General features: G+C 49.1%; 1 protein-coding gene across 1 annotated transcript in view; it reads right to left on the reverse strand.

Annotated features, from left to right (window-relative positions):
- Positions 1-2,896: 2,896 nt before the first annotated feature.
- BDH1 (3-hydroxybutyrate dehydrogenase 1) overlaps positions 2,897-25,334 on the reverse strand; it is a 30,805-nt gene continuing 8,367 nt past the window's right edge. Inside the window, exons 4-6 of the mRNA XM_060639583.3 lie at positions 11,878-12,019; positions 4,939-5,091; positions 2,897-3,694 (exon numbers count right to left, since the gene is read on the reverse strand). Of these exons, the coding sequence (XP_060495566.1) occupies positions 3,225-3,694; positions 4,939-5,091; positions 11,878-12,019 (765 nt within the window). The 3' untranslated portion in view covers positions 2,897-3,224. The remainder of the gene's footprint in view (positions 3,695-4,938; positions 5,092-11,877; positions 12,020-25,334) is intronic.

Below are 25,334 nucleotides of genomic sequence, written 5' to 3' on the forward strand. Positions count from 1 at the left end.
AGCATGCCCTCAGAAATGCCACTGATGGGGGCAGTGTTGGCCCAGTCAGGGCACATTTCCTACTGGAGGGACACTAATGGGCTCCTCTGGCATATGCTCTCCTAGGGAGTGGCACCCGGAGCCCAAAGGGGGAAGGGAAGGAGGGGATGGCTCATGTGGCAGTGCTCTGTGGCTGTTACTGTGTATATGCTTACAGATTTTTCTCACTGTTACGTAATTGAGGTATTTTTTCCCCCTCCTTATTTTAGATCCTGGTGCCATCTGCCCTGCTTTTCATGCATCACTAGCTCTGGGCTGGAGGTTAGATCTGGCTTGGCCACCTAGTTCTATCCCTCACTTGGCAAAAGACTTGGGGTAATCTGCTTCCTTATGTGTAAAATGAGATAGTAACCCCACCCTGCCACCTCCCAGGGCCACTGTGAGACTCAGGGGAGCGGCAGTGAACTGGCTGTGGAAAGCACCCAGCACTGCACAGCTCTGCCCGGTGGTTATCTGGCAGCCTGAGCCTGGTGCCACCCAAGCAAGGGAGCCTCTGCTTGCTCATGTCTGCACCTGCACCAGACGGGCTTCACATAGCTTTGCAGAGCCAGGCAAATGCAGGAAGTGAACAGGCCTCACAGGTGGGGAGTCTGGCAGACTGCCCCCCCCCCCCCGACCAAGGACAACAGGGACACCATCCCAGCAGCTGGCAGCAGGCAGGGCCAGGCTGGCCCATCACCTGCTCATAAGCTTCTTGGTCCCAAGTAGAATGTTAAGTGCACCTTGTCAGAAGCATCTTGCAAAAAGCTCTCACCCAGTCTCCGGCCATCAGGGAGAGTACCCTAGAGAGTGGATGCCATTTGTACCCAGCAGAACTGGAGCCTCCTCCCTCCCGTCACCACTCCCAAGAAGGGGCAGCTCTCTGCTGACAGACAAGCAGTGAGGGTCTAGGTGCCAGGGGACCCTGACCTGCTTAGTTCCCAGGGCTGTTGGGGCGAGGTGATGGTGAACAGCACCACTCAGGAGACTTTCAGATCCACTGTGACACTGGGTGAGTCACTTTCCCTCTTGGGTCTGAGTTATATCATCTGTAAAATGGGAACAACCACCTCTGTTCTGCCCACTCAGCTGTCTCTTGTAAGGATGAGGACGAGACGTGCACCCAAGGAGGCTTAAGGCTGCCAGGGTGAAAGGTAATTGTGAGGTTTTCATTACCATTGAGATTATCTGGAAAGAAGGTGTCTGCGCTTTTCAATCACTGGGGTAAAAGTAAAAACTCCGGGAAGCCTGGAGGCCAGTCTAGCAGTCCTGTATTACTCCTGGAGACCCCAGCCGATGAAGATATGGCTTGTCCAGTGCTCATGTGACTGCTGATCCTGACTGCTTCCCCTTCCCTCTGGTTCCTGGGTGTCCACGTACACATGTAACTCCAAGTGTCGTGTCCATCTCTTTCATAAATTTGAGCATGAAAACAAAATCTTCCAAGATGTAGAAATGCGATCCTGAAAGGTAAACTCTGTGATTTAAAAGGATGTGATTGTTATGTGAACACGATGGCCATCAAAAGTCCACCTCTGGTCTCTAAAAGGCTTCAGCCCTGCCTGCCCACCCCATCATCCCCACAGGCCCTTTCAGGCCTCACTCTGCTGACAGGTGGCTGGGTAGGGCATCTCTGATTAAAGACAGAGGGGACCAAGGCCCAAAAGGCAGGCTGAATTTCCTCCTTGTCCAACCCCCTATTCCTTGGCACTGCCTGAGCCCCGCCAGAGGCCAGGCCCAGCTGCACAGCTGTTCTTCTGCCTTCTCCTGGTGCCAGTCTCCGCCTTTAAGCCAGACAGCTATTGAGCAGGAGTGCTGTTTCTAAAAGGGTCTTGCGTTTTTGTGCCCAGATTGTCTGGGAGGTGGGGATCTGGAACCCTCTGAGACCTCAGGCATGGGTGGAAGCACCCAAGTCCAGAGAAGAGGCCACAGGGGCCGCAGAAGAGGCAGAACGCCCTCTAGCGGCCGTCCTAGCCATTCCAGGGAGAGGCGGAAGTGCCGGTTTGATTTGAAGGGCTGGCGCTCAGGACTCTACCATGGCGGGGGGGGGGGGGGGGGGGGGGGGGGGGGGGGGGGGACAGCCACCTGGAGGAGAGAGTGGGGCCTGGTTTTGATCCAAACATCCAGGCTCTGGACAATTGCAGGGATAGCGACTTGCAAACCCAAACCCAAGAAGTGATAATACAGACTCTGCCTATCAGTGACCTGGCTTTTGATTAAAAATAAGGCCATAGCGGGAAAGCAAGCCATCAGTAAAGGCCACCCTGAGTTTGTGTGTGTCTGTGTGTGTGAAGGCTACTCTGTGTGTATGTGTGTATACACGTACTACATGAGACAGGCAGGGAGCCTGGACCTACCCCTGGTGCAAGCTTATGTACCACACACGGTTCCTGCCAAGGATGCCCCATCACCATGGTCGCACCCCAGGCAAAACTAAGCAGACTCAAACCAGAAACAAACCAACCTCTTAGCCAACAAGTACCTCTACACAAGTCCTAAGAGAGGTTGGAGAAATCACAAATGGATATTTCCAGAATGTCCCCACCCCTTCGAATTGCTGGCTCTGGGTCACACACAGAGGCACCATGGACATGCAAAGGGGTGCTCAGGTGAGGATACAGAGCTCATCACAGGATTCTCAGGTAGCTGGATTCAGAGCAGCCCTGGAACACAAAACATGAGGCAATTCTACAGCAGTGGCAGGAGCACACAACCCGGATCATTTACAGGCAATAAATGGGTTGCTCGTGTGTCCTCTTTGGGCCACAAATTCAGGTACCAAAGGAAAGAGTATCTGTCCTTTCTACCCATCAGGCTGGTTTAAGAATCAAATGAGATACATTTTTGAACTGATGTTTTGGCTTTAAAATGTGAAGAATTGATAATAAATCTGTTTTTAATATAAACATGTCTTCCCAAACGCTTTGTATGAAATCAGCTCCAGAGAGTTGGATGTACCGTGTTTGCCCTGAAGTTTTGGGGCCCTGCACACCACTCCATACCATGACTGCGAAGGCCCAGACCACTCGTTGTGTGCACAAGTAGGGCTGGGCTGTCCCCTCTGGCTAATGCTAAAATGGGTAGTAGGTCCTCCTGAGACTGTGTGTGGATAATGCACAAGTAGGTAGTCAAGAGCCTCCCTCCCTCCCCCCCCTCCCTCCTTCCCTCCCACCAGGGGTCCCCAACAGAGGCCAGTGGGAAACTCTTCAGTGTATGTAGATCCTGTCGGAGACCGCTCCGGGCAAGTGGGTCATGATCTGCATTCGAAGCCACCAGTAGTAGTCCATGGGGTGGTAGCGAGTGTAGGGCGTGGCAGAGGTCAGAGCATGGGTGACGGCCTTGATGACAGGGGATGTGTCTGTGGAGCCACTGTTACAGTAGGTCTCCATCTTGGCGATCTTCTCATCAAAGTACTTCCTGCCATAGTCCTTGCGCACCACCTCAGGCAGTTCTTCCCACATCTTATTGGCAATGGCCTGGATCCGCTCAGGGCTATAGAGGCTGGTGGCAGCAATGAAGTTGCCAGGCTCCACCACACTGACCTTCACGCCCAGCGGGTACATCTCGTAGCGCAGGCAGTCAGAGAAAGCCTCCACCCCGAACTTGGTGATGCAATATGGGGAGCGGGCTGGGTTGGCCATGCGGCCCAGCATGCTGCTGATGTTGACAATGCGACCTACAGAGGGAGACGGCAAACACCTGCTCAGGAGGCACTGCCTGGTGGGGCAGAGGGCCGGGGGCCCAGCATGTTTCCAGAGGCCTGGCTGCAACTGGCTTCCTGGCCCTGACACCTGTTTTGCTGCTTGTCAGGCTGGGGCCTGGACTTCTGAACCACCCAGGGTCAAGGGGTCTTCTCATTTATAGTCAGCTCAGGCCCACATGTCAGGATGAACCTCCCTGATATTTCCCAGGCAGCTGACTGTGCCAGGCAGGACACGGGAAGAGCAAAGAGCAGGCTGCATACGAGGAAGGCACACAGAATGGGCAAATTTCTATCACCTGCCAGGGCTCCAGCTGCAAGCAGGCAGGGCCAGGGTTCTGCAACTGATTTCAGGGCTAAGCCATGTGGACAGGGTCTCCAGCACTGGAAGAGAGTGGCGACCTCAAGAGGCTTTCCCACAGACCCAGCCTTGGGTAGTGGGATACAGGTGGAGCTGATCCAAGTAAGCCCAAGCAGACCTGGGACCTGCTTGCCCTGGGTGTGCACTCAGCAAGTTAAGGCACAGCCTCATCCTGGACACTGTGGGGAGGGCAACTTTCAGAAACTTCCAAGCTGGAAGTCACTGGAGGGTTGGGGTTTTCTTCTAAAATCCTACAGCTACTCTCTGGGTTCATCCTATCACTGCCGAAACTTTGGGATAGACCGTATGGATTGTGCCCTTTTTTCCATTATTGTTTGCTATCTAGGGAGAAAATCTGAATCAGTCACTTCCTAACCAACTGACACGGTTTGAGTGTTTTGTCTGGTTCCAGATTTCTAATCCTGACTGTTACTATCACTGTATTTTACTTACAACCACAATCATCTTATTTTTTAACTGTGGCACAGTAACTCATAGAACGGATATACCAAAATTTACTTAACCACACCTCTGTTGATAGTTGATGTGCACACACAGCTCTGTGCACAAGGGTGGTTATTTCTCTAGATTAGGTCCCGAGGGTAGGATTATTGCTGTTAATTTTTCAGCCTTCGAGACTGCTGACCTCTCAGCGGCCCTTCTTCCTGAGAATCACACATCCCTTTCCATCTGCCTGGCCATGGCACCTCCACTTACCACCATCCACAAGACCTGCACAGCCCCTGAGAGTCAGGTGCTCAGCCTCACCGGGGAATGGATGCTGGATCTGCTGAGACCAAGTTGCATACTAAGCAAAGAAGAAAAGGTGGGGCAAGAGGAAGATCCCTTTCCAACTCACCTTTGGCCCTTCGGATGAGGGGCAGAAAGGATTTTGTCATCCGCACCGTGCCCCAGAGGTTCACTTCTGCCACCTCCTTGTAGGTCTCCATGCTGGTGAACTCCACCTCTCCGAAAGTCGAGATGCCCGCGTTGTTGACCAGGCCCCACATGCCTGGACAGGATGGCAGAACTGCAGTCACCACCTAGCCTTGGCCTCAGACCTCACCCATCAGCCTACAGCCCATCCCCCTCCCTGCTCTTGTCCCTTTCCCCCCAAACTTGCCACTTCCTATCCAAGGCTCTTGGGACACTTTCTAGACTCACCAAGAATAACAGGAGACCAAGGGGACGAAAGTGCTGGCTGTGACGCTCCCTTAAGTCTAAAAGGTCCAATCATCATCTTGCTTCTACCTGCATTGACTCTCTGGGCCCCACCATGACCCAGCCCTGCCAGGTGCCCTCAGTCCTGAGTCCCACATCAGCTAACTCGTTTCCACTATGGTCCATGCAGTCACGTCCTCGCACCCTGCACCCCGCACCGAGTATTCATCCCTGCCTCTGCAACTTCACCTGAATTCACCCTCCTGCCGGAAGCCAGGAGAACCACAGGAGTCTTCCAGGTCAAGCCTTCTCTGGAGGTCAAGGGAGGGACCCAGCCTCCAAGGTCACATAGCAGTGAGAGGCTCAGCTAAGGCTTGACCTCAGGCCAAGCCCCAGTCCTACTCCACCCTGAGACCCTTCTGATCATTACTGCATTCTCTGATCTCCCTGCTGTGAACCACGCACTATTTGCTGGTTACCACTGGTAAGCCCCAGTGTATACATACACCTGATCTTTGCAGGTAGAGAACCCCCCTCAGCCTTGTGTGGTCCCAGGTGGAGTACGGAATCGGAGCAAACGTACACTCTGAGTATACTTGGGTTGACTGTTTCCGGCAAGACCAGCTAGGGGAGAGCTGGTTTCTGTAGACTCAGTGAACACTGGTGCTGGAAGGATACTTGGAGCTCTGACGACTACTTTTACAGCCAGGGAAGCAGAGGCCCTGAGGAGAAGGGACTGGCTTCAGGGTGCCCCAGAAGTCAGAGGCAGAGCTGAACTGGGGAAAGTGGCACCGAGGAGGCGGCCTTGACTTGCAGGGCCCTCTGAGTTCTGTTTTTGGGGGGCCAGGGCTGGATGGGCTGGAGCCTCAGGGCAGAGCTGTCCTCCAGGGCCTGTCCTCCTGTTGCCTGTGGGAACCCTGGCCCTGCTTCACTTTCCAAGTTAATCATGGAAATGAGTTTGTGTAAATGACAGAGTGATTGGTCTCTCGCTGCTTTTCTTCCATGTTACCCAAATTAAAGCTTCAGCTGACCTCTGGTGCCTTCTCCTTCAATTACAGAGAATTAAGGACATTTATTAAGAGAGGAAATTGCTGGTTAACAAAGTGCTCATGAAGCTGTCACTCCCACTCCCCACAGCGGCTGAGCGGACACCTCAGGCTCTCAGGTCTCACCAGTGACCTCGCAGTGACGCAGCCACTACAACCCCCACCCTGCAGACCTCCCCGGGAAGTCTTCACCCCTCTCTTCTTCCCAGGAAGGGCAGGAGGCCTCCCGCCACCTGACAAGGCTGACACTTCACCCTCCACCTTCCAAACCATAAGCCATCACTCCTTGTCCCTTTTTTATGCAACCTCAACCCTTCCCTTGCCCCTGACCCCCTCCCTTCAGCCTTATACCCATTAGATGCTCAATAAATGTTTGTCAGATGAATGCATGTCTACAAATACCATGTCTCAACACTCTAAAGAACCTTCTCTTAACCACGCTACCTCCTCACACCGCTGTCTGCTCTCCTTCCCTCCACAGCCCATTTCTCTGCTCCCCTGGGCTCCAGCCCTGCTGCTGCTCCATGGTGTCTGCGGTGCTACCTGCTGAGGATGTCGCCGACCCCCTCATCCCTCCCTCCCATCTTCACTCCCCTCAACCTCCCACAGTATGAGCATGACTCATGGTGCCTGACATTCACTCCTCCCTTGGCATTAATGATACCCAAGCATCTCCTCCATCCTCCCTGACACCCTTCTTCTACCTGCCCCCTAAATACAGGTGTCCACCAATGTCCTGTCCTACACCACCTTCTCTCAAATTACACTTGGTGCTCAGGCAGCCTCGTCTTCTTTACGTTCATGGACATTTCCAGCTGCTTTGTGTTTGATTCACACAGGACAGTATCACACTTAAAATGCATACAGGTTTTTTTTTTTTCCAACTAAAAACTAATTACATCTGACACTAATATCCAAAAAAGTGTAATTGAACTTGGCCTGTGGAAGCACATTGCTCCTGGATTACAGCTCTGCTGACTTGATAAGCAATAACAGTTTGCGGACCTAGGAGCTCTCTGGAGTCCTCAGCCAAGATTCCAAACCCACTCACAGTGAACATTCCTGCTGTTTTCCTGTGACAGCCCCGTCACATCACCGCCTCTGCATCAAGGGTTCCCATGTACCCCTTGCACTCATGGCTCTCTCCTAACCCCGGTCTCCTCCTCCTGATGGGCACTTTCACCTCAATGCCCCCCAGGGCCCCAGCACCCCCGACCCACAGCAACACGTCACTCTCCAGCTGCTCCAGCCCGCACCTCCTCTTTGCTAACAGCCTCACTTTCATCTGGTTCCTCGCTTCTCCCCCCATCTATGAGTACTGATCAAGAGTATCAGTTGATATTACTGATCAGTTGATACTATTGATCAAGATCAAAAGGACAGCTGCCAGCCCCTGAATAAGCACTTTGCATGCATTCATTCAGATACTAAGTTGTCCCAGGTCTGGATGAGGCAACTGAGGCTCAGGGAGGTTAAGCACCCTGCTCAATGTCATCCAGCTAACAGGTGGACAGGATAGAAAACACAGGCCTCATGCTCAACTCTGTGCTGCTGTTGGCTTCCTCTGCTGTCACAGAATCGGTGTCTTCTTTCCTCTTTCCACAGCGTTACTCTGGGTCCTGGTGGCCTCCCTCCAGTATCATTGGAGAAGACTCTCCCAGGTCTCCTTGTCACAGCCTCTGTCCTCCACCTCCATCCTGATAGGCCGGTCAGCCACACTGTCCTCTATCAGTCACTTCCCCCTCTGATAATTCCCTTCCACAGGGGGTATGTGAGGCTTCCTTTGCCAGGCTTCTTGTTTTGCCCTCTGGAAGCCTGAGCCACCTACGCTCCTGCCTCATGCTCCACCCCGCCCTGCTGCTCCCTGGCTCTGCTCAGTGCCCCGTCCCTCAGCCGGAGATGAGAGCAGCTTTTGCTGACTTTCTGCCCATGGTGCTGCGGCAGTCAGATCTAGGTGTGAGCACCGGATCACTCACAGGCACTTCTCCCACTTCACAGATGGGCAAGCTGAGGCCCACACAGAGGAACATACAAGCCTAAGGTCACACTTCTAGTAAGAGATGAAGCCCACAATAACTCCAGTCTTCTCACTCCCAGACTGAGGGAGTCCCAGATGGAGGACAGGGTCTTCCCTATCTGCGGCATAATGTCCCCGGTGCTGTAACTGTCCCAAATAGGTCCTGCCATGAAGCCACCAACTTACGCTTGGCTGGTGTCGCACCACAAACTCCTCCTGCCAGGTCAAACCCTTACTGGTGCTCAGCACACTACCAAGCATACAGCAGGTACTCAATAAGTATCTATGTACTGTGAGGTTAAGTGATGGTTGCAAGATCGGGCCTGCCGGTTGGCTCACTGACTTAGCCTTTCCCTGGGGTGCAGGTGGGCAGTGCTGGTTACAGGCTCCAGGTGTCCATCCAGTCACTCAATAGTTCTGCTGGTGAGCACAGATGGCTCACCTGCCCTGATCACACAATCCCCTTCATCTCACCCCCCTGAGCCTGGCTCCCGTGGCTTTGACAGATACTGTTCCACGGAGCCAACGTGAAGGGCACCAAACTCCTCATCAAAATGTACGCTCCACTTGTCCCGGTTAGGATCCTGTCTGGGTGGTGAGTTGGAAGCAGCCACCCACTTAGGAACCGCAGGCTGATCTGAAAGCCCCAGAGGGCGCCACCTGGAGCTCAAGGACAGCATTGCCGGAGAAGGAGAGAACTGCAGCGGCTTTACCAGGAAAAAAAACGGCCCTTGGGGTGGGGGTGGGGGCCACAGGGAAGGAAGAGAGGTGGAGGGAGAAGTAGGGAGAGAGAGAGAGACCTGGACAACCACATGTCTGACAGATTTATTACCTTTTTCATACCGAAAAATCTTCAAATCTTTTTCCAGAAAAGGCAGTATCGGTTAAGTAAGGTCATGGTGTGGTTTATCAGCCCTCACTGAAATGCGTCATGAGGGAAAATGCAGTAGGGAAAAGTTTACGCATCGAGGCAGTACTAGGCTTTGAGCTCAATGTGGCTCTGGGTCTACCCTGCCTTGCCTGTTAAGCTAAACGGCCAGACTAATACAGGGAACCGAAACAGTCCTGCCCTGGTGGCAGGGGACAAAGATCAGGATCCTGGGCAGCCCCCAGCTCTGGTGCAGCCCCACTCTGTGCTCAGGTCTACAGTGATGATTTCTTTCTGTGGGCATTTTAAATCACCACAAACCCTCAGGCTGCAATGAAGTGGCTTTATGGTGCTGAATGCAGCTGTTTTCCTGCCTAATCGCTTATGAAGGCAACATCCTGGCAGTCGGGGAAGGTGGGCATGAGGAGGATTTACCACTGGGGAGGGGTGAGGCAGGCTGTTCCTCTCAAGCTGATAATCATGCCAGTGGGACCCATATCCTGCCTTTTCTCAATGGGACAGGAGCCCTGGCTTTGCCTGCTAATTATTAAACAGATGTTCAGTGAGTTAGGGAATTCACAGGCCTCTCCTCAGAAAGCAGAGAGACCTGGCCATGGTCAGCCTTGGGATGGGGGCAGCACTGAGCTGACAAGGTGACACATCAGCGACAGGCTGGCAGGCCAAGCAACAGCTTCTCCGATAGCCACACAGCACAGGAGTCTCTGAGGCAGCTGCTGGCCGGTGACAGCATCTCCGCCTGCCTGATAAATGCTCAACAGGGCCCAGCACAGGCCCTGGTGCCCTCCCCTCCTCCCTACTAGTGCTTGAAGTCACCATTCAGGAGAGCTGCCCCCACCCCATTCTGTGGAAAAGCAGAGAACTGAATGAGGTTCTCTTTCTGCATGGTCTATCAGGAAACTCAAAGGTAAATGTCTTAGGGGCACCTGGGTGGCTCAGTCGGCTGAGCGTCCGGCTTCGGCTCAGGTCATGATCTCATAGTTCGTGAGTTCGACCCCGCATCAGGCTCTGTGTTGACAGCTCAGAGCCTGGAGCCTGCTTCCGATTCTGTGCCTCCCTCTCTCTCTGCTCCTCCCCCACTCATGCTCTGTCTCTCTCTCTCTCTCAAAAATAAATAAACATAAAAAAAAAACAAAACGGTAAATGTCTTAGATGAAGCAAGTAGCCCAGAATGCAGCACCATCACGGCTGTGTACTTCATGAATGGTGTCTCCTCCCACTTAGGTCCTCCATGAGCCGAACTGGGAGGAGAGCTAAGTCCTTATGTTACAGGAACTTTCTGTACCATGTGACCTTGTTAGCTACTGGCCCTCAAACTTTTTGTTCCTTCAGCTTCCCGTGCCCAGTACCCACCTTCTCTGCCAGCTGCCTCTCCCCCTCTCGTCCCCTGACTGCTTATGTTTCCAGGAGTCCCTCTGTATCCGCACCCCCCCCGCCCCCCCCGCACCCCAGCCTCACCTCCCGGCCTGGACATCTGGTCTCCACACGGACATTCCCCCAGGGTGTCCCATGGGCACTCCCCATCCCTCAACTTGCTCCTCCAGTGGGGGGCACCAGGTGACAGGAGAGGCCTCATGCCCCTCCCTCATCCCCACATGCATCCGTCACCAAGTCCAGCCAGGTGTGCCTTCCCGAATCTGATCCCTCCTCATCCGTAACACCCACTGCCCTCGTTCAGCACTCCTGCACTCCCTTTAAATCCACCCTCCACACTGCCGTCACAGTCCCCAGACTGACCAGGTCATTCCCCTCAGAAAATCCCCTTCAGTGGCTCCCACAGGCCTCAAGAGAGTGACCATGCTCCCTTGCCTGGACCCCAGGCCCTGGACGACCTCCCTCCTCAGCCCCATTTCCTGCTCCCGCCTCCACCAGACTTGTCCCCTGGCTCGTCCCCTGGCACATGCCGTGTGCTTCTCACCATCGTTCACGCTCTCCCCTCCTCCTGGAATGCCCTCCTGCGCTCTGCCACAATTTGCTTTCAACAACCAGCTCCCCACCCCTCTGAAGACTGGGCTGTGTCCTTCTGTTGTGTGTTGCTCCCTGAGAGGGGATTTGGAAATCATTGGGGCTAGCCCCCCAATAAACTGTGAGGTCCTTGGGGACAGGAACTGTGCCTTGGTCATCTCTGTGTCCCCAGCACTTGGTCTGGCACCAGGCCCAGAGTGGGCATCCAATGAGCACTGTCTGAACGGACCTGAACCAGCACTCATCCATTCATCTCTTCTAGAGGTTTAAAAAAAAAAAATTTTTTTTAACATCTATTTATCTTTGAGGAAGAGAGAGAGAGAGAGAGACAGAACGCAAGCAGGGGAGGAGCAGAGATAGAGGGAGACATAGGATCTGAAGCAGGCTCCAGGCTCCGAGCTGCCAGCACAGAGCCCGACACAGGGCTCGAACCCACGAACCACGAGATCATGACCTGAGGCGAAGTCGGACACTTAACCAACTGAGCCACCCAGGAGCCCCATTTCTAGAGATCTTTAAACCACCTCTGGCTTTATTTCGCATTGCCTTATTGCATGTGTGTGTTTAATTTAACCCACTGCCTCCCACTGGGCAAGAGGAAGAGCTTAAACAACAGGGAAAGTAGGCTTTTGGCAGGACACAAGTAAATGGGGCGTAGTTTTTAGGAAAGGTGCCCTTGGGACGGCTAGTGCACTACCCCTGCTGCCCCAAGGTGCCCCTTACCTTTCTCAGGGTCCTCCAGGCTCGAGCGGACAATCTCCACCACTTTGTCCACTTCCTCACTTTTGCAGACATTGAGCTGAACAGTTCTTAGTCGATCGCTCTTCAAGCTGTCCAGCTCCTTGACCCCATCATTTCCTTTGTCCTGAGGAGGAGAGAGGAGCTGCTTCAACAACTTCCTTCCTACCCTGCCTCCAGGATGAGGACCAGGGCCAAGGCCCTGCCAAAGCCTGGGCTTACTAACAACTGCAGGAAACGGTCTCTGGAGACCCACTGGGGCTGTTCAACCAGCAGGCGGTTCTATTCAACCCTAGTACTGATGACAAATCAGGCCAAACCAAATGCCCTAGCTCAAGCCCCCAGGAGAAAGACTCACTGGCAGGAGTCTTTCTCTAAGCAAAGGTTGCAGACTCAGTACCTGCCCCGGCCAGGCATGTGGGTATCAGATAATGGGGAGGGTGGGGACTTGGGAATGAAGAATGTGCCTTCCTCTCAACCCCTGCCAGCTGCTGCCCATGTGGGTATGTATGTAACATAGAGTTGCCAGATGCTCAGATTAGGATTTCCTAATTTTTTAAGTTTATTTTGAGAGAGAGAGTGTGCAAGAGAGGGCATGTGTGCACATGAGGGAGGGGCAGAGAGAGAGGGATGAGAGAATCCCAAGCAGGCTCCTCACTGTCAGTGCACAGCCTGACACAGGGCTCAATCCCACGATCCCATGAACCATGAGATCATGACCTAAGCTGACACCAAGAGTCAGATGCTTAACTGACTGAGCCACCCAGGTGCCCAGGATTTCCTAATTTTTTAAGTGTCGGCAACTTACATTAAAAAAAAAAAACAAAACGACATAGGCCAAAGCACATCCACAGGCCATATGTGACCAGTGGGCTGCCAGTTTGTCACCTCTGTTCTAAGACAAGGGCCTGTCACCACCAAGATGGTCAGAGGCCAAAGCAGGCTCTAATTCCAGCTCAGTCACTACTCAGGCTCAGGTACTCTGGTGCATCCTTTAACAGGTGCCCAGTTTTTCCAGCTTAGAAATAAGGACACTGCCACCTGTCCTGATTTGCTCAGGTTAACGGAATGAGGAAATCATCTTTATTTAAAGCCTGCTAAACTATAAAGCGCTATGCAAATCCAGGTATTCTTAAACATGAGAAAGCAAACATTTCTTGGGCCTCCATCATGTTCTTAGCCCTGTGCTAAGAACTGGAGACACAAAAATAAATAATTCAGCCCCTGTTGTCAAAGAGGCACCTTGTAAGGAAGGGAGCAGATGCGTCAGCAAACAACACAGGCAGTATTTGCTGCATTGAAACCTTGCAAGAGGTGAGAGACTGCACAGAAGGTGGGACAGACAGGGAAGGCCTTTCAAGAACAGTGACAGCTGAGGCCATGAACCAGAGGGGCCCTGGGGATGGGACATCTCAGGCATGGGAAAGTCCTTTTCAGGCAGAGCAGATAAGGAAATGGTTGCACATGCGGCTGGGGAGGTGGGCGGCGGTCTTCTTGGGGGCAGTGGTGAGCTGCTGGAGGGTGTGGATAAAAGCAGGCATCATTTACTGAGTGTTTACCGTGCTTCCCACTGTGCTAAGCACTTGCCGTGCATTTCTCATTAGCCCTCACATCATGAGGCCGGTTGTATTACCATATTTCATCTATTCTATAATCCACATTTTTTCCACCATAGGGATCAGCTACAATGGATGTGAAAGTCAAACACTGTCCATTACAGTTTGATTGACAGTGACTTTCTTAGTGGTGCATGAAACGGTAACGCATCTTATAAGAGGACTACATAGCTGCCAGATGCTGACGTGAGGGAGCTATCCTTACTCCCAGCCAAGGGCTTGCCTGAGCTACAAGCAGTACTGAAGCAAACATCCTCAGCAAGGGCAAGAGTAGGAAGCACAAGGATGTCAGCATATGTCAGCGGTGAAAACTTCTCTACAAATTAGGCTGAGCCTCATTAAGTGGTCTGAACCACGAGGACCCTAACCCCAAGGCTGGACACTCTGCACATGCATGTCAGAGGGACAAAGGAGAGAATGGCGAAGGGACTATGTCAAATGGGGCCAAAGGTGCTGGAGATAATCACTCTGGAGAGAGACTTGGGGAGAACAGGACAGTGAGGGAGCAGACTTGTCCCACGCAGCCCACAAAACAGAAGCAGGGCCAGGAAGAAACTCAGCCCAAAACAAGAAGTGACTTTCACAGTCCACGGATGGTGTAGACTGCCCAGGAGCTCAGACAGTGAGGGTGGAGGTCATGGGGTGGAACGTGGTGCAGAGAAAACCCAGGCAGGAGACAGAAGGCCAGGCTGATCCCCCCCCCCACCCCCCACTAAGATCTCCTACACCCCGAAACAGTCACCCTCTACAGGGAGCCTCCCCTGAAAGAAGCAACATGCGTAGCCCTTCCTAGACAACACGACAGGTGTTCCATCTACAGGTAGAGCTTCTGCTGCCGTTCCCACAGACGGCTCCACCAGCAAAGAACTCCCTGGGACGACACCATCTTCAGGCCTGGAGGTGGGAGGGGCTGGTGCCCACAGACACCTCTCTCTTCCCCAGACAGCACGCAGGCACCACAAAAACACGTATCTTGTGTTCATGCAGTCTTCATGTCATGCTTCCTCGAATGCCCCTCAGAGCAGAGCCCAAGTGGTCTGAGTGCCCAAGGGGTGCTGACGCCTACTTCCACCGGGAGAGGCACCCATGGGTCCTGTCTTCTTCCTGGGCTTTGTTAACCCTGCTACCACCTTTCAGCAACTCTCAGACCCCACACCAGACCTCTCCTTGAGCCTCTAGCCAGCATTGAGCCAATGTCCCTGAAATCCCCAGGGGAGACTCCTCATCCATGTCAGGGGGCCCACATGAACTTAGTTTGGTAACAGAGCAGCTAACAGCCTTCCCCCAGAGAAACTGGGGGTTAATCTCACTGCTCACAGCTTTGGGCTCAGCATTCAGGACCCCAGGAGAGAAACCCACCTCCTACCTTCACCTGACAGATGTCCCCAAGAGTTCTCATTACTCTGAGCAGCCTTCACATCCTGCTCCTGACAGCCACGTCAGCAGGGACACCATGACCGTCAGTTTACCTCCAGCTGTTTGGAGCTGTTTCAGCCCAAGGGCTGCAGACCAGGGCAGCTGGTCCCCTTCCAGATCCACCTGTCCTTAGTCCAAGGCCACACTCCCTGGCTCCAGGGTTTTTGTGGCTTCGTCTTCATCTGTCCTGCTGCTCAGGGACAAGCTTTCAGTCCTGCTGTGCTGGTGCCTATGTAACTGGTTTACTAATAAACCCACTTCTTTCACTATCCCTTTATTATTTTTTTAACGTGTATTTATTTTTGAGAGACCGAGAGAGACAGAGCATGAGCAGGGCAGGAGCAGAGACAGAGACACACAGAATCTGAAGCAGGCTCCCGGCTCTGAACTGTCAGCATAGAGCCCAACGCAGGGCTTGAACTCACCAACCGTGGGATCATGACCTGAGCCACAGTCGGACACTTAACCGACTGAGCCACCCAGGTGCCCCTTTCACTATCCCTTTAAATTTCATCTGTCAGCTCTCTTTCTACCCCTGGATGAAATCTCAGGCAATTCTTGTAGCGATTCCACACACTCTCAGATAATAGAGCCTCTTTGTTTGACTTAGGGTGCCCAGCCTGGTTTGAAGACCCAAACCCTCAAACTTGTATCCAATTTAAAGCCTGCCCTGACCCAGGCCTGAGGGAGTGCAGAAAACCCACGGGATGCAGGTAGGGGTGAAGATTGTCTTTCTCCCAGTTTTCTAGCTCCTCCTCACCTGTGCCTTAATCTCTGACCCTTTCTGAGGTGGGATCCAGGGGCTGGCAAATTAGGGGGCAAGACTGTAGTCTTCAGAGGCTGGTACTCCTGCTGTCTTGCTGTCCATGCCCTGGGACAGCAGGTGCACAAGAGCTGGCCTTCCCTTCTTGGGCTGCTTTTGTGGGTTCTGCAGGGATCCCTCCCCTGGACATCTCCTGTGCCTCTTCTCCCTCAGCCTCGGCTTCAGTGAGGCAGCCCTTTGGCTGGAGCCACATGGGTGCTCCTAGGAGTCTCACTGGATGGGCACCCTTATGATGACTCGGGGGAGCCCTCCCCCTTGTCTACATCAGGTCCAGGCAAGCGTGTCCTTCTGGGCAGAAGGACGGCCCTTTCCTGGTACAGCGTTCTTTGCTCTGCCTCCAGATGAGCTACTCTGGCCTCATTATTGGGGCTCTAGACTTCGGTTGGTAAATAATAAGGTACCATTCTGTGGCCTCAGACTCCAGAGCATAAATGGTAAGCTCTCCAGGTAGCTTTTAAGTTTGTTTTTGTTTTTGTTTTTTTAATGTTTATTTTTGAGAGACCGTGAGCGGGGAGGAGCAGAGAGAGGGGGGACAGAGGATCCAAAGCGGGCTCTGTGCCCAGTGTGGGTCTTGAACTCACAAACTATAAGATCATGACCTGAGCCAAAGTTGGACACTCAACTGACTGAGCCACCCAGGCTCCCCACTTTTTTTAGTTTTAATTCCAATTAGTTAACATACAATGTTCTACTAGTTTCAGGTGTATATTACAGTGATTCAACACTTCCATACATCACCTGCTGGTCATCACAAGGGCACTCCTGAATCCCCATCACTTGCCCCCCCACCCCCAGCCCCGCCCCACCCCCTACCCCCCACCCTGGTAACCATCAGTTTGTTCTCCATGGTTAAGAGTCTGTTTTTCCTAGTACTTTTCTTGAAGTCCACCTCATTTTACTGGAGACCAGAAGGAAAATATCACAGCACATTAACAACTCTGTCCAACCTCTCCACCTCTTCCACCTCCACTTATTACCATCTTGAGGCAGGTGATGGACTAATCGTGGCAGGAAGGTTTTACAGACTCTCAGCATGTCCCGGTAGGTGCTCTAGCACCTCAAGGCAGGAGTGAGGACACTCAGCATGTTAAATGGGAGCAGTTAGCGCACATATTAGAAACACTGAAGAGGAGCAAGCCTGGGGCATTGTAATAATCACAGGATGGGTAGCAAGAGCAGCTCGCAAGGGAAATGGAAGAAAAACCAAGAGAGCAGGTGTCCAAAAGGCAAGAAACAACGTGTAACAAACAAGAGTGGTTTGTTAGGTCAAAGCTGCTGACGGGTTGAGTATGATACGATCCGAGAAGTGGCCAATGGATCCAGCAAAATGAGGGCTGCCGGCATCCTCGATAAAAGCTGTTCAGAGGCATCCAGGGGCCTTCCTGGTTCCCTGCCTTCTTTTCCCAGCTGGTCTCCTCTCCCTCCAGGAGGGTTCTGGGCTTCACCTACCTCAAACTACTGACAGTGTCTAAGTATGCAAACTCCATCACAGGAACTCCTGTTTGTCCTTCCAGATGGCAATGAGATGCCACCTTGGCCTATCAAGCCTTCTCCCACTCCCAGAGAGAGGCAATCTGTCCCTTCTCTGATACAAGATCCACCCCCAATTCCATTTTCACCTCACACCACTCCCCATCCCTCCCTCACTGCAGCCACAGAGGCCTCCTGCTGTTGCCTAATACACACAGGCACACACCCTGCTTGGGCTTTGGCTTGGCCATCCCTTCTTCCCCCTCAAACCTGCAAGCCTTGCTCCCTTACCCCTTACCTCCTTCCAATGTCACTTTCTCGGTAAGGACTTTCTTCCCTCTTTAAACTCAACACCCGCTCTACCAAATTCACCATCCATCCTCTTTCCTGTTTTATTTTTCTCCACAGCTTCAATATCCCATAGAAAAGCAATTTACATTTTTGTCTTCTCTATCTCCCTGTGCATCTCCCCTCCTCCACATAAGCTCCACAAGGGAGCTTACCCTCCCTGAATTGGTATATGCTGTATCTCAAAAGGAGAACATTGTTAGCTCATAGTAGGTACTCAATAAATATTTGTCGGGTGAAAGAACAAATAAACAGAGTGGTGGGGCCCAAAGTCTAATCTAGATGGGTTGGAAATAAAATGGGAAGTAAACAGGCGAAAATATCTATTACAAACAACCCTCTGAAGAGAAATAAGGTAGTAGCAGACACAGGATATGGGGTTGTGTCAGAGAGAGAGAGTGGGTGTGTGTGTGTATGTGTGTGCGTGCACATGCAACCAAATGATTCAGTAGAGAGCGAGGAGTTAATGATGTAGGAGAGGAGAAACATCTCTGGAGCCAAGTCCTTGAGTTGGCCCAGGGACTGAGATAAGAGCATGTGGAGTGTTTGGGCACAGATGTAGTCAGAATCCACCATGTGGCTTAACATCGCAGAAGCAGGCTGGAAGACCGACCTCCTGTTTTCAATTCCTATAGCACTTCATCCCTGGTCTCTGGTGGCCCTGACTGCTTTCTGCTGTGCATAATTAATTCAAACCTCTAGTGACTTCTGTCTCCTCTAGCTTTTGACCAGAAAAGACAGACCATGACATCAAAATAGTCAAGAAGTAGCTCCAACAGACATAATCTGGCAATGACCTTGTCCAGTATTTTGAAGAAAATACCAGTCACTATATCAGAATCACTGCCGTGGGGGTGGACGGAATAAGAGCACCCAGTCCAACCCCCTTATTACAAGTAAGGGGCTCGGGGAGGGGAAGTGCCTAGTCCCGGGCTAGTGGCTGATACGGCACTAGAATCCAAGGTCATGACTCTCTCTCAAAAGCTCCTCTTCAGCACTCAGCAGCTTCTGTCCTGCAATGTGGAGTCAGGGTGCAGCCCCTGGGTCACTGGGTAAGCCACCATAATGGCACAGGTGTTTAAGACATGGAGAAGGAACTTCAAAGGCACAAAACATTCTGTGGCATCACAGCTCCTGCCAGGACCTGTTGAAGCAGGTCCACGTTATGCAGAGAACCCAGCTCCAAATATGCCCCACCCATCATCCCCAAATCCATTCTGAAACAGGTTTTTGCATGCACTATCACAGAGAGTAGGCATTGGTATGGCTTTTGGAGGCAGCAGTTTGGCAGATTTGAATGAAACCTAAAATCTGTACACCTTTTTCTACCCAATATTTTCATATCTAGAAATTTTTCCTAAGAATGACTAATGAAAAGCATGCAAAGATATGTGTAAGACGATTCACTGTGGCTTTGATTTTAATAGCAAAAGTCACAAATAATGTGCACACATACGTTTTAGTTATTCTGGGGCAAGAGACTGCAGTAAAAACACTTGCCTTTTCTATATCATCCACTTCTGTCTGGTTTGAATCTATTATAAATACGTATTACTTTCATAATTCAAAAGAAGGAAAAATTAAAAAGACAAACCCTCTCTGATTTGTGCCATAGTCAAGACACCATACTGTCTTGACGATTACAGCTTTGTAATACAGCTTTAAGTACGGAAACCCTCTCTGATTTCGAAATATGTTCAAACCATGGCCATGCAAATTACTGTATTATTTGTGTTTGTTTATCTTATTGAACATTTACATTGGACAGGTATTGTTTTCACAGATATTAAACCTACTATAAAAAAAATGCCTTCTCTGGATTCTTACTGCCTTCAAAATAAAGAAAAATATCTCATCTACTTAGAAGAGGCAGCAAATTATTCTAAATACCCATTCTTCCCTTCTTCTATAGCAGTAGAACCCCTAACTTTAAGCAGGGTACATACTATCTCAGAATATGGACTACATTTCCCAGCCTCCCTAGCTGCTAGGTAAGGTCATGTGACTAAGTTCTGGTCAACAGTGAGCGTGAAGGTTGCTAAATGGCAACTTCTGGGTCACTCATGCCTTTAAATACCAGGGCAGAACTCACAACAGAAGAAATGCAAATTAAAACTGTACTGGGATATATTTCTCACCTATCAGATTGGCAAAAATCAACAGCTTAAAGTACATGGGGTGCCTGGGTGCCTCAGTTGGTTGAGAGTCCAATTCTTGATTTCGGCTGGGGTCATGATCTGATTTGAGCCCCGTGTCGGGCTCTGCACCGACAGTGAGGAGCCTGTTCGGGATCCCTCTCTCTCTGCCCCTCCCTTGCTTGCACTCTCTCTCTCTCTCTCTCTCTCAAAATAAATAAAAGAAACTTCAAGTACACTGTTGGTGAAATTGTGTGGAAACAGACCCTCTCATACATTACTGGTGGGAATGTAAAGTTACACGGCCCCTATGATGACAAATGTGGAGATATCCTTAAAAAATGATGACATATTTTATTAACTCTTGACATACAGGTAATCTCATTCCTAAGAATTTACCCTAAGATAAACCCCCAACAAATACAAAAATACACATGCACGAAGTTATTCATTGTGGCATTATTTACAATTGCAAGATATTGAAAAATATTCTAAATGTTCATATATAGGAGATTGGTGGGGTAAACTATGGTCCAACCACACAATGGAGTACTACAATGTTGTTAAAAAAAAAAAGTTAGGAAGATCTCTGTGAACTCACATGGAGTGATTTCTGGTATATTATAAAGGTTTCTTTTTCCTAAAAAAAAAAACTCAAAAAGGTCCATGCAGGATACAAACATTTGTGTGGGAAGGGGAAAATGAAAGAATGGGGTGGGAAAGATAGGAGGTAGAAGACTAACACTACTTTGAATGTATTTTTAATATAATTTGATGTTAGAACCTTAATGTTTTACATATTCCAACATTAAATTAACAAGAATGAAAGGAACAAAATACAAATAAATGAATCAAACTGCATTTAAAATAAAATAATGACAAAGAAAATAAAAAATTAATCCAAGTAACATTCATTCATTTATTTTTTTTAATGTTTATTCCTTCTTTGAGAGAGAGAGAGAGAATGACCAGGGGAGGGGCAGAGAGAGGGAGACACAGAATCCGAAGCAGGTTCCAGGCTCTGAGCTGTCAGCACAGAGCCTAGCATGGGGCTTGAACCCATGAACCACGAGATCATGACCTGAGCCCAAGTCGGATGCTTAACCGGCTGAGCCACCCAGGAGCCCCTCATTCACTCATTTATAATGAAGATCCTAATAGTTCCCATTAGGGCTCTACTGTCATTTAGTTTCCGATTTCTCTGTTGTTGATCATTTAGGTTATTCCCAAGTTTTTATTATTACAAATAGTACTTCGATTATGGTCTTCATAGATAAATCTTTGGCTATATTTCTTATCGTTTCTTTATGACTGTTTTCTTGGATGCTGTCCAAGTAACTTTTTTTTTTCCTGGTCCACGTTAACTTCTAAACACAGTTAATACATAAAAACACTTCAAAGAAATCTTAAGCTCTACTGCAGTAGACCTCCCTTCAAGACAATCTGCTGCAGGAGCAGTTGACTGAAGGTCTCTGGCTGCCTCATCTTCAGATCCACTGTAGCATGAATGCCATGGCCACGGCCATGCTGGCCTGAGCTGCTCTCAGCCAGTGGCCCAGCATGACAGGAATACTGGGCCATTCCTGGTATACTTTACTTGGAGATGCCTAATCGTCCCAAATGAGACTCTCGGACTGGACCGCAGTCAGAAATTCTGCCTACCTAACCCTCCTTCCTTCCCACTGTTTTTCACAGAATGTCACCACAATCTAAAGGATTTTCCTGCCTTTTCCTGCCCTATTCCCCTTTAGCCATTACAGGCACTTCCCAAATCAATCTCTTGCACATCTTATCCTATGGTGGCATCTGCTTCTTGGAGGAACTGAGCTGACACAACTTAGTAGGTTTTTGTTTGTAATGGTATGAATGTAGTATTCTGAAGCAATTGTGTGTGTATTATAGTATTAACCAAATGAGTAAATATATTGATATAGTTGGGGATCAAGGTTCAAACTGCAGGAAAAGGAAGACAGAAATATGGGGGGCACCTGGGTGGCTCAGTCAGTTAAGCATCCGACTTTGCTTCAGGTCATGATCTCACGGTTCATGGGTTTGAGCCCTGAGCTGGGCTCTGTGCTGACAGCCCAGAGCCTGGAGCTTGCTTCAGATTCTGTGTCTCCCTCTCTCTCTGCCCCTTCCCTGCTCGTGCTCTCTCTCTCTCAAAAATAGATAAACATTTTTAAAAATTAAAAAAAAAGAAATATGGAATGAGGGAAGCAAAGAAGAATGCTGTAGTGTTGAACTGGAATAGAAGGTCAGTATAACCTCATGAATTATACGTGCATGAATGTGTGTGTGTGCGTGTGTGCGTGCGTGTGTGTGTGTGTGATATTTATAGGAAATGTAGATAGGGGATAGTTATAAATATATACAGTGTGTGCATATGTATGTATATGTGTGTGTGATTATTTATACATCTTCTAGGTCTGTCCACTGAGAGAGACAAAGAGCACAGCTGTTGGTTTCTAAATTCTGTTAAAAGGAATCTGATAAAAACATTTCTACACAGAGAGATGTATATGAATGTTTATAGCTGCATAATTCATAATGGCCAAAAAATCCAAACATACCACCCAAATATCCATCAACTAGTGAATTAATTTTTTTTAATGTGGTACATCCATACAATAGAATACTATCCAGCAATAAGAAGAAGTAAACTGCTGATACATTCTACAACAAGGAGAACCTCAAAAACATTATGCTGAGTGAAAGAAGCCTGGCATAAAAGCCCATGCACTGTATGATTCCATACATGAGCAGTCCAGAAAGGGCAAATCTAAAGAGACAGAAATCAGTGCTGTCTAGGACTAGAGAAAGGTGTGGGAATTAAGTGAAAATGGACAGGAGGGAAATGTCTAAGTGATGGAAATGTTCTAAAAGTGGATTGTGATGAGGTTGTACAACTTTACAAATCAGGAGAACTGTCCCTGATTACTTTTGCAGCCTCCTGTCCCAATGCTTCCCTTCATACGCCCCCAAATTCCACTTGAGGAATTTCAAAGGATCCTCAGTTTCTATCCAGAACTCCCAGTCTCCACCTGGGACAGCATTATTCATTCTCCATAGCCCAGAACAAATGTCACCTCTGCCGTGATGCCAGAATCAATCCCTTCCTTCCATGCAATCTCATGAAACACTCTTTGCACAACCCTGAGAGCCCTCTTTGCTCTAACTCTTCCAGCTGTGTCTGTGCATGGCTGTCCCCTTACCACTGGACAGTGAGCTCCTCAGATGCAGGGACCAGGTCTTATTCCTCTAGAGAACCTATCAAGGCGTCAGGCACATCATTGGCATTTGGCAAATGAATGAATAAATGAATGAATGAACAAAGCCATGAAGAACAAGTGAGAATGAAGTGAATAGAAAAGGTATGGTCTGTTTTAAGCAACAGATGAACCAGTTGTTAGGAAAGCAATTAAAAAACAACTACAAATCTTGGCCCATAGTACTGGTATGAAATACTCAGCTTGAAGGAGGATTCTGGGAAGATGGTAGAGTAGGAAGCACCAGGAATCTCTCCCCGCCCCCCTGCCCCAGACAAGTGTACTGGCAGAATCTGTCTGAAGTAACTATTTTGGAACTCTGGAGTCTGTCAAAGAAATGAAAGGCATCCAAGCTGGAAAGGAAGAAGTAAAATTGTTTTCAGATAACATGGTCTTATACATAGAAAACCCTATAGATTCCCTGAAGAACTTACTGGAACTAAAAAACGAATTTTTTTTTTTAACGTTTATTTATTTTTGAGACAGAGAGAGACAGAGCATGAACGGGGGAGGGTCAGAGAGAGGGAGACACAGAATCTGAAACAGGCTCCAGGCTCTGAGCTGTCAGCCCAGAGCCCGACGCAGGGCTCGAACTCACGGGCTGTGAGATCGTGACCTGAGCCGAAGTCGGCCGCTTAACCGACTGAGCCACCCAGGCGCCCCTAAAAAACGAATTTAGCAAAGTAGCAGGATACAAAGTCAACACACAAAAATCAGTTGCATTTCTGTACACAATGAACGATCTGAAAAGGAAATCACAAAAACAATTCCATTTACAACAGCATCAAAAAGAATAACATATTTAGGAATTAACTTAACCAAGGAGGTGAGAGATTTGGACAACGAAAACTGTGAAACATTTCTGAAAGAAACTAAAGAAGGTATAAATAAATGGAAACACATCCCACATTCATGGATCAGAAGACTTAATATTGTTAAACTGTAGATACTACCGAAAGCAATCTCCAGATTTAATCCAATACCTGTAAAAATCTTAGTGATGTTTTTTGCAGAAAAACACAACTTAAAATTCACATGAAGTCTCAAGGGACCCCAAAAAGCTAAAACAATCTTGAAAAAGAAGAACAAAACTGGATGATACAGACTTACTGATGTCAAAACTTACTACAAAGCTACCTTAGTCAAAACAGTCTAGTACTGGCATAAAGACAGACATATGAAACAACAGAATAGAAGAAAGAGCCCAGAAAGAAATCTTCACGTGTACGGTCAAATGACTTTTGCAAGGGTGCCAAGACCATTCAATGAAAAAAAAGATGGTATTTTCAACAAATGGTGCTGGAAAACTGGAAATGCACATGCAAAAGAAATAAGTTGGATCCTTATCTAATACCATATACAAAAATTAATTCAAAATAGACCAAAGATCTAAATGTAACACCCCCCCACCAAAGTAAAAGGCTTAGAGAAAAACAAGACAAAACCACCCTAACTTTGGGTTTGGCTATGATTTCTTGGATATGACATCAAAGGCACAGGTAACAGAAGAAAAAATTGGCATAAAAATTTTTTAATCATGTATATTAAGAGACACTACCCATGGAGTAAAAAAACAACTCACAGAATAGGAGACAATATTTGTAAATCATTTATATGATAAGGATTCAATATCTAGAATATGTAAGTCCTAAAATTCAACAGTAACAAAAAATAAATGACCCAGTTTAAAACCGGGTGAAGGACTGGAATAGACATTTCTCCACAGAAGATAATGAATGGCCAATAAACACATGAAAAGAGGCTCATCAGGGAAATGCAAATCGAAACTACAATGAGATATCACCTCACAGGCATTAAGGTGGCCACTATAAAACATCAGCAACAGAAAACAAATATCGGTGAGGCTGTGGAAAAATTGGAACTGTTGTACACCATTGGTGAGAACGTAAAATAGTGTAGCCACTGTGGAAAGCAGTTCATTTAAAATGGAACTACCTCACTTAACAATAGAACTACCATATGGGCCGCCCAGGTAGCTCCGTCAGTTAAGCATCCAGCTGGGGCTCAGGTCATGATCTCACGGTTCCTGAGGTTGAGCCCCACACCAGGCTGCTTTCAGCACAGAGCCTAGTTCGGATCCTCTGTCTCCCTCTCTCTCTGCCCCTCCCCTGCTCTCTCTCTTTTTCTCTCCCTCATACGTAAATAAACACTTAAAAATAAATAGAACTACCATATGGTCTAGCAATTCTACTTCTGGTATACACGGACAAGAATTGAAAGCAGGGTCTCAAAGAGACATGTGTACACCCATGTTCACAATAGCTAAAACTTGGAAGCAACACAAGTAAGTGTTCAACAGCAGACGAATGGATAAGCGAAATGTGACACATACATACAATGGCATATT

Source organism: Panthera onca, chromosome C2, assembly GCF_046562875.1.
Source record: "Panthera onca isolate mPanOnc1 chromosome C2, mPanOnc1 haplotype 2, whole genome shotgun sequence".
In the NCBI taxonomy this organism is placed as follows: Eukaryota; Metazoa; Chordata; class Mammalia; order Carnivora; family Felidae; genus Panthera; species Panthera onca.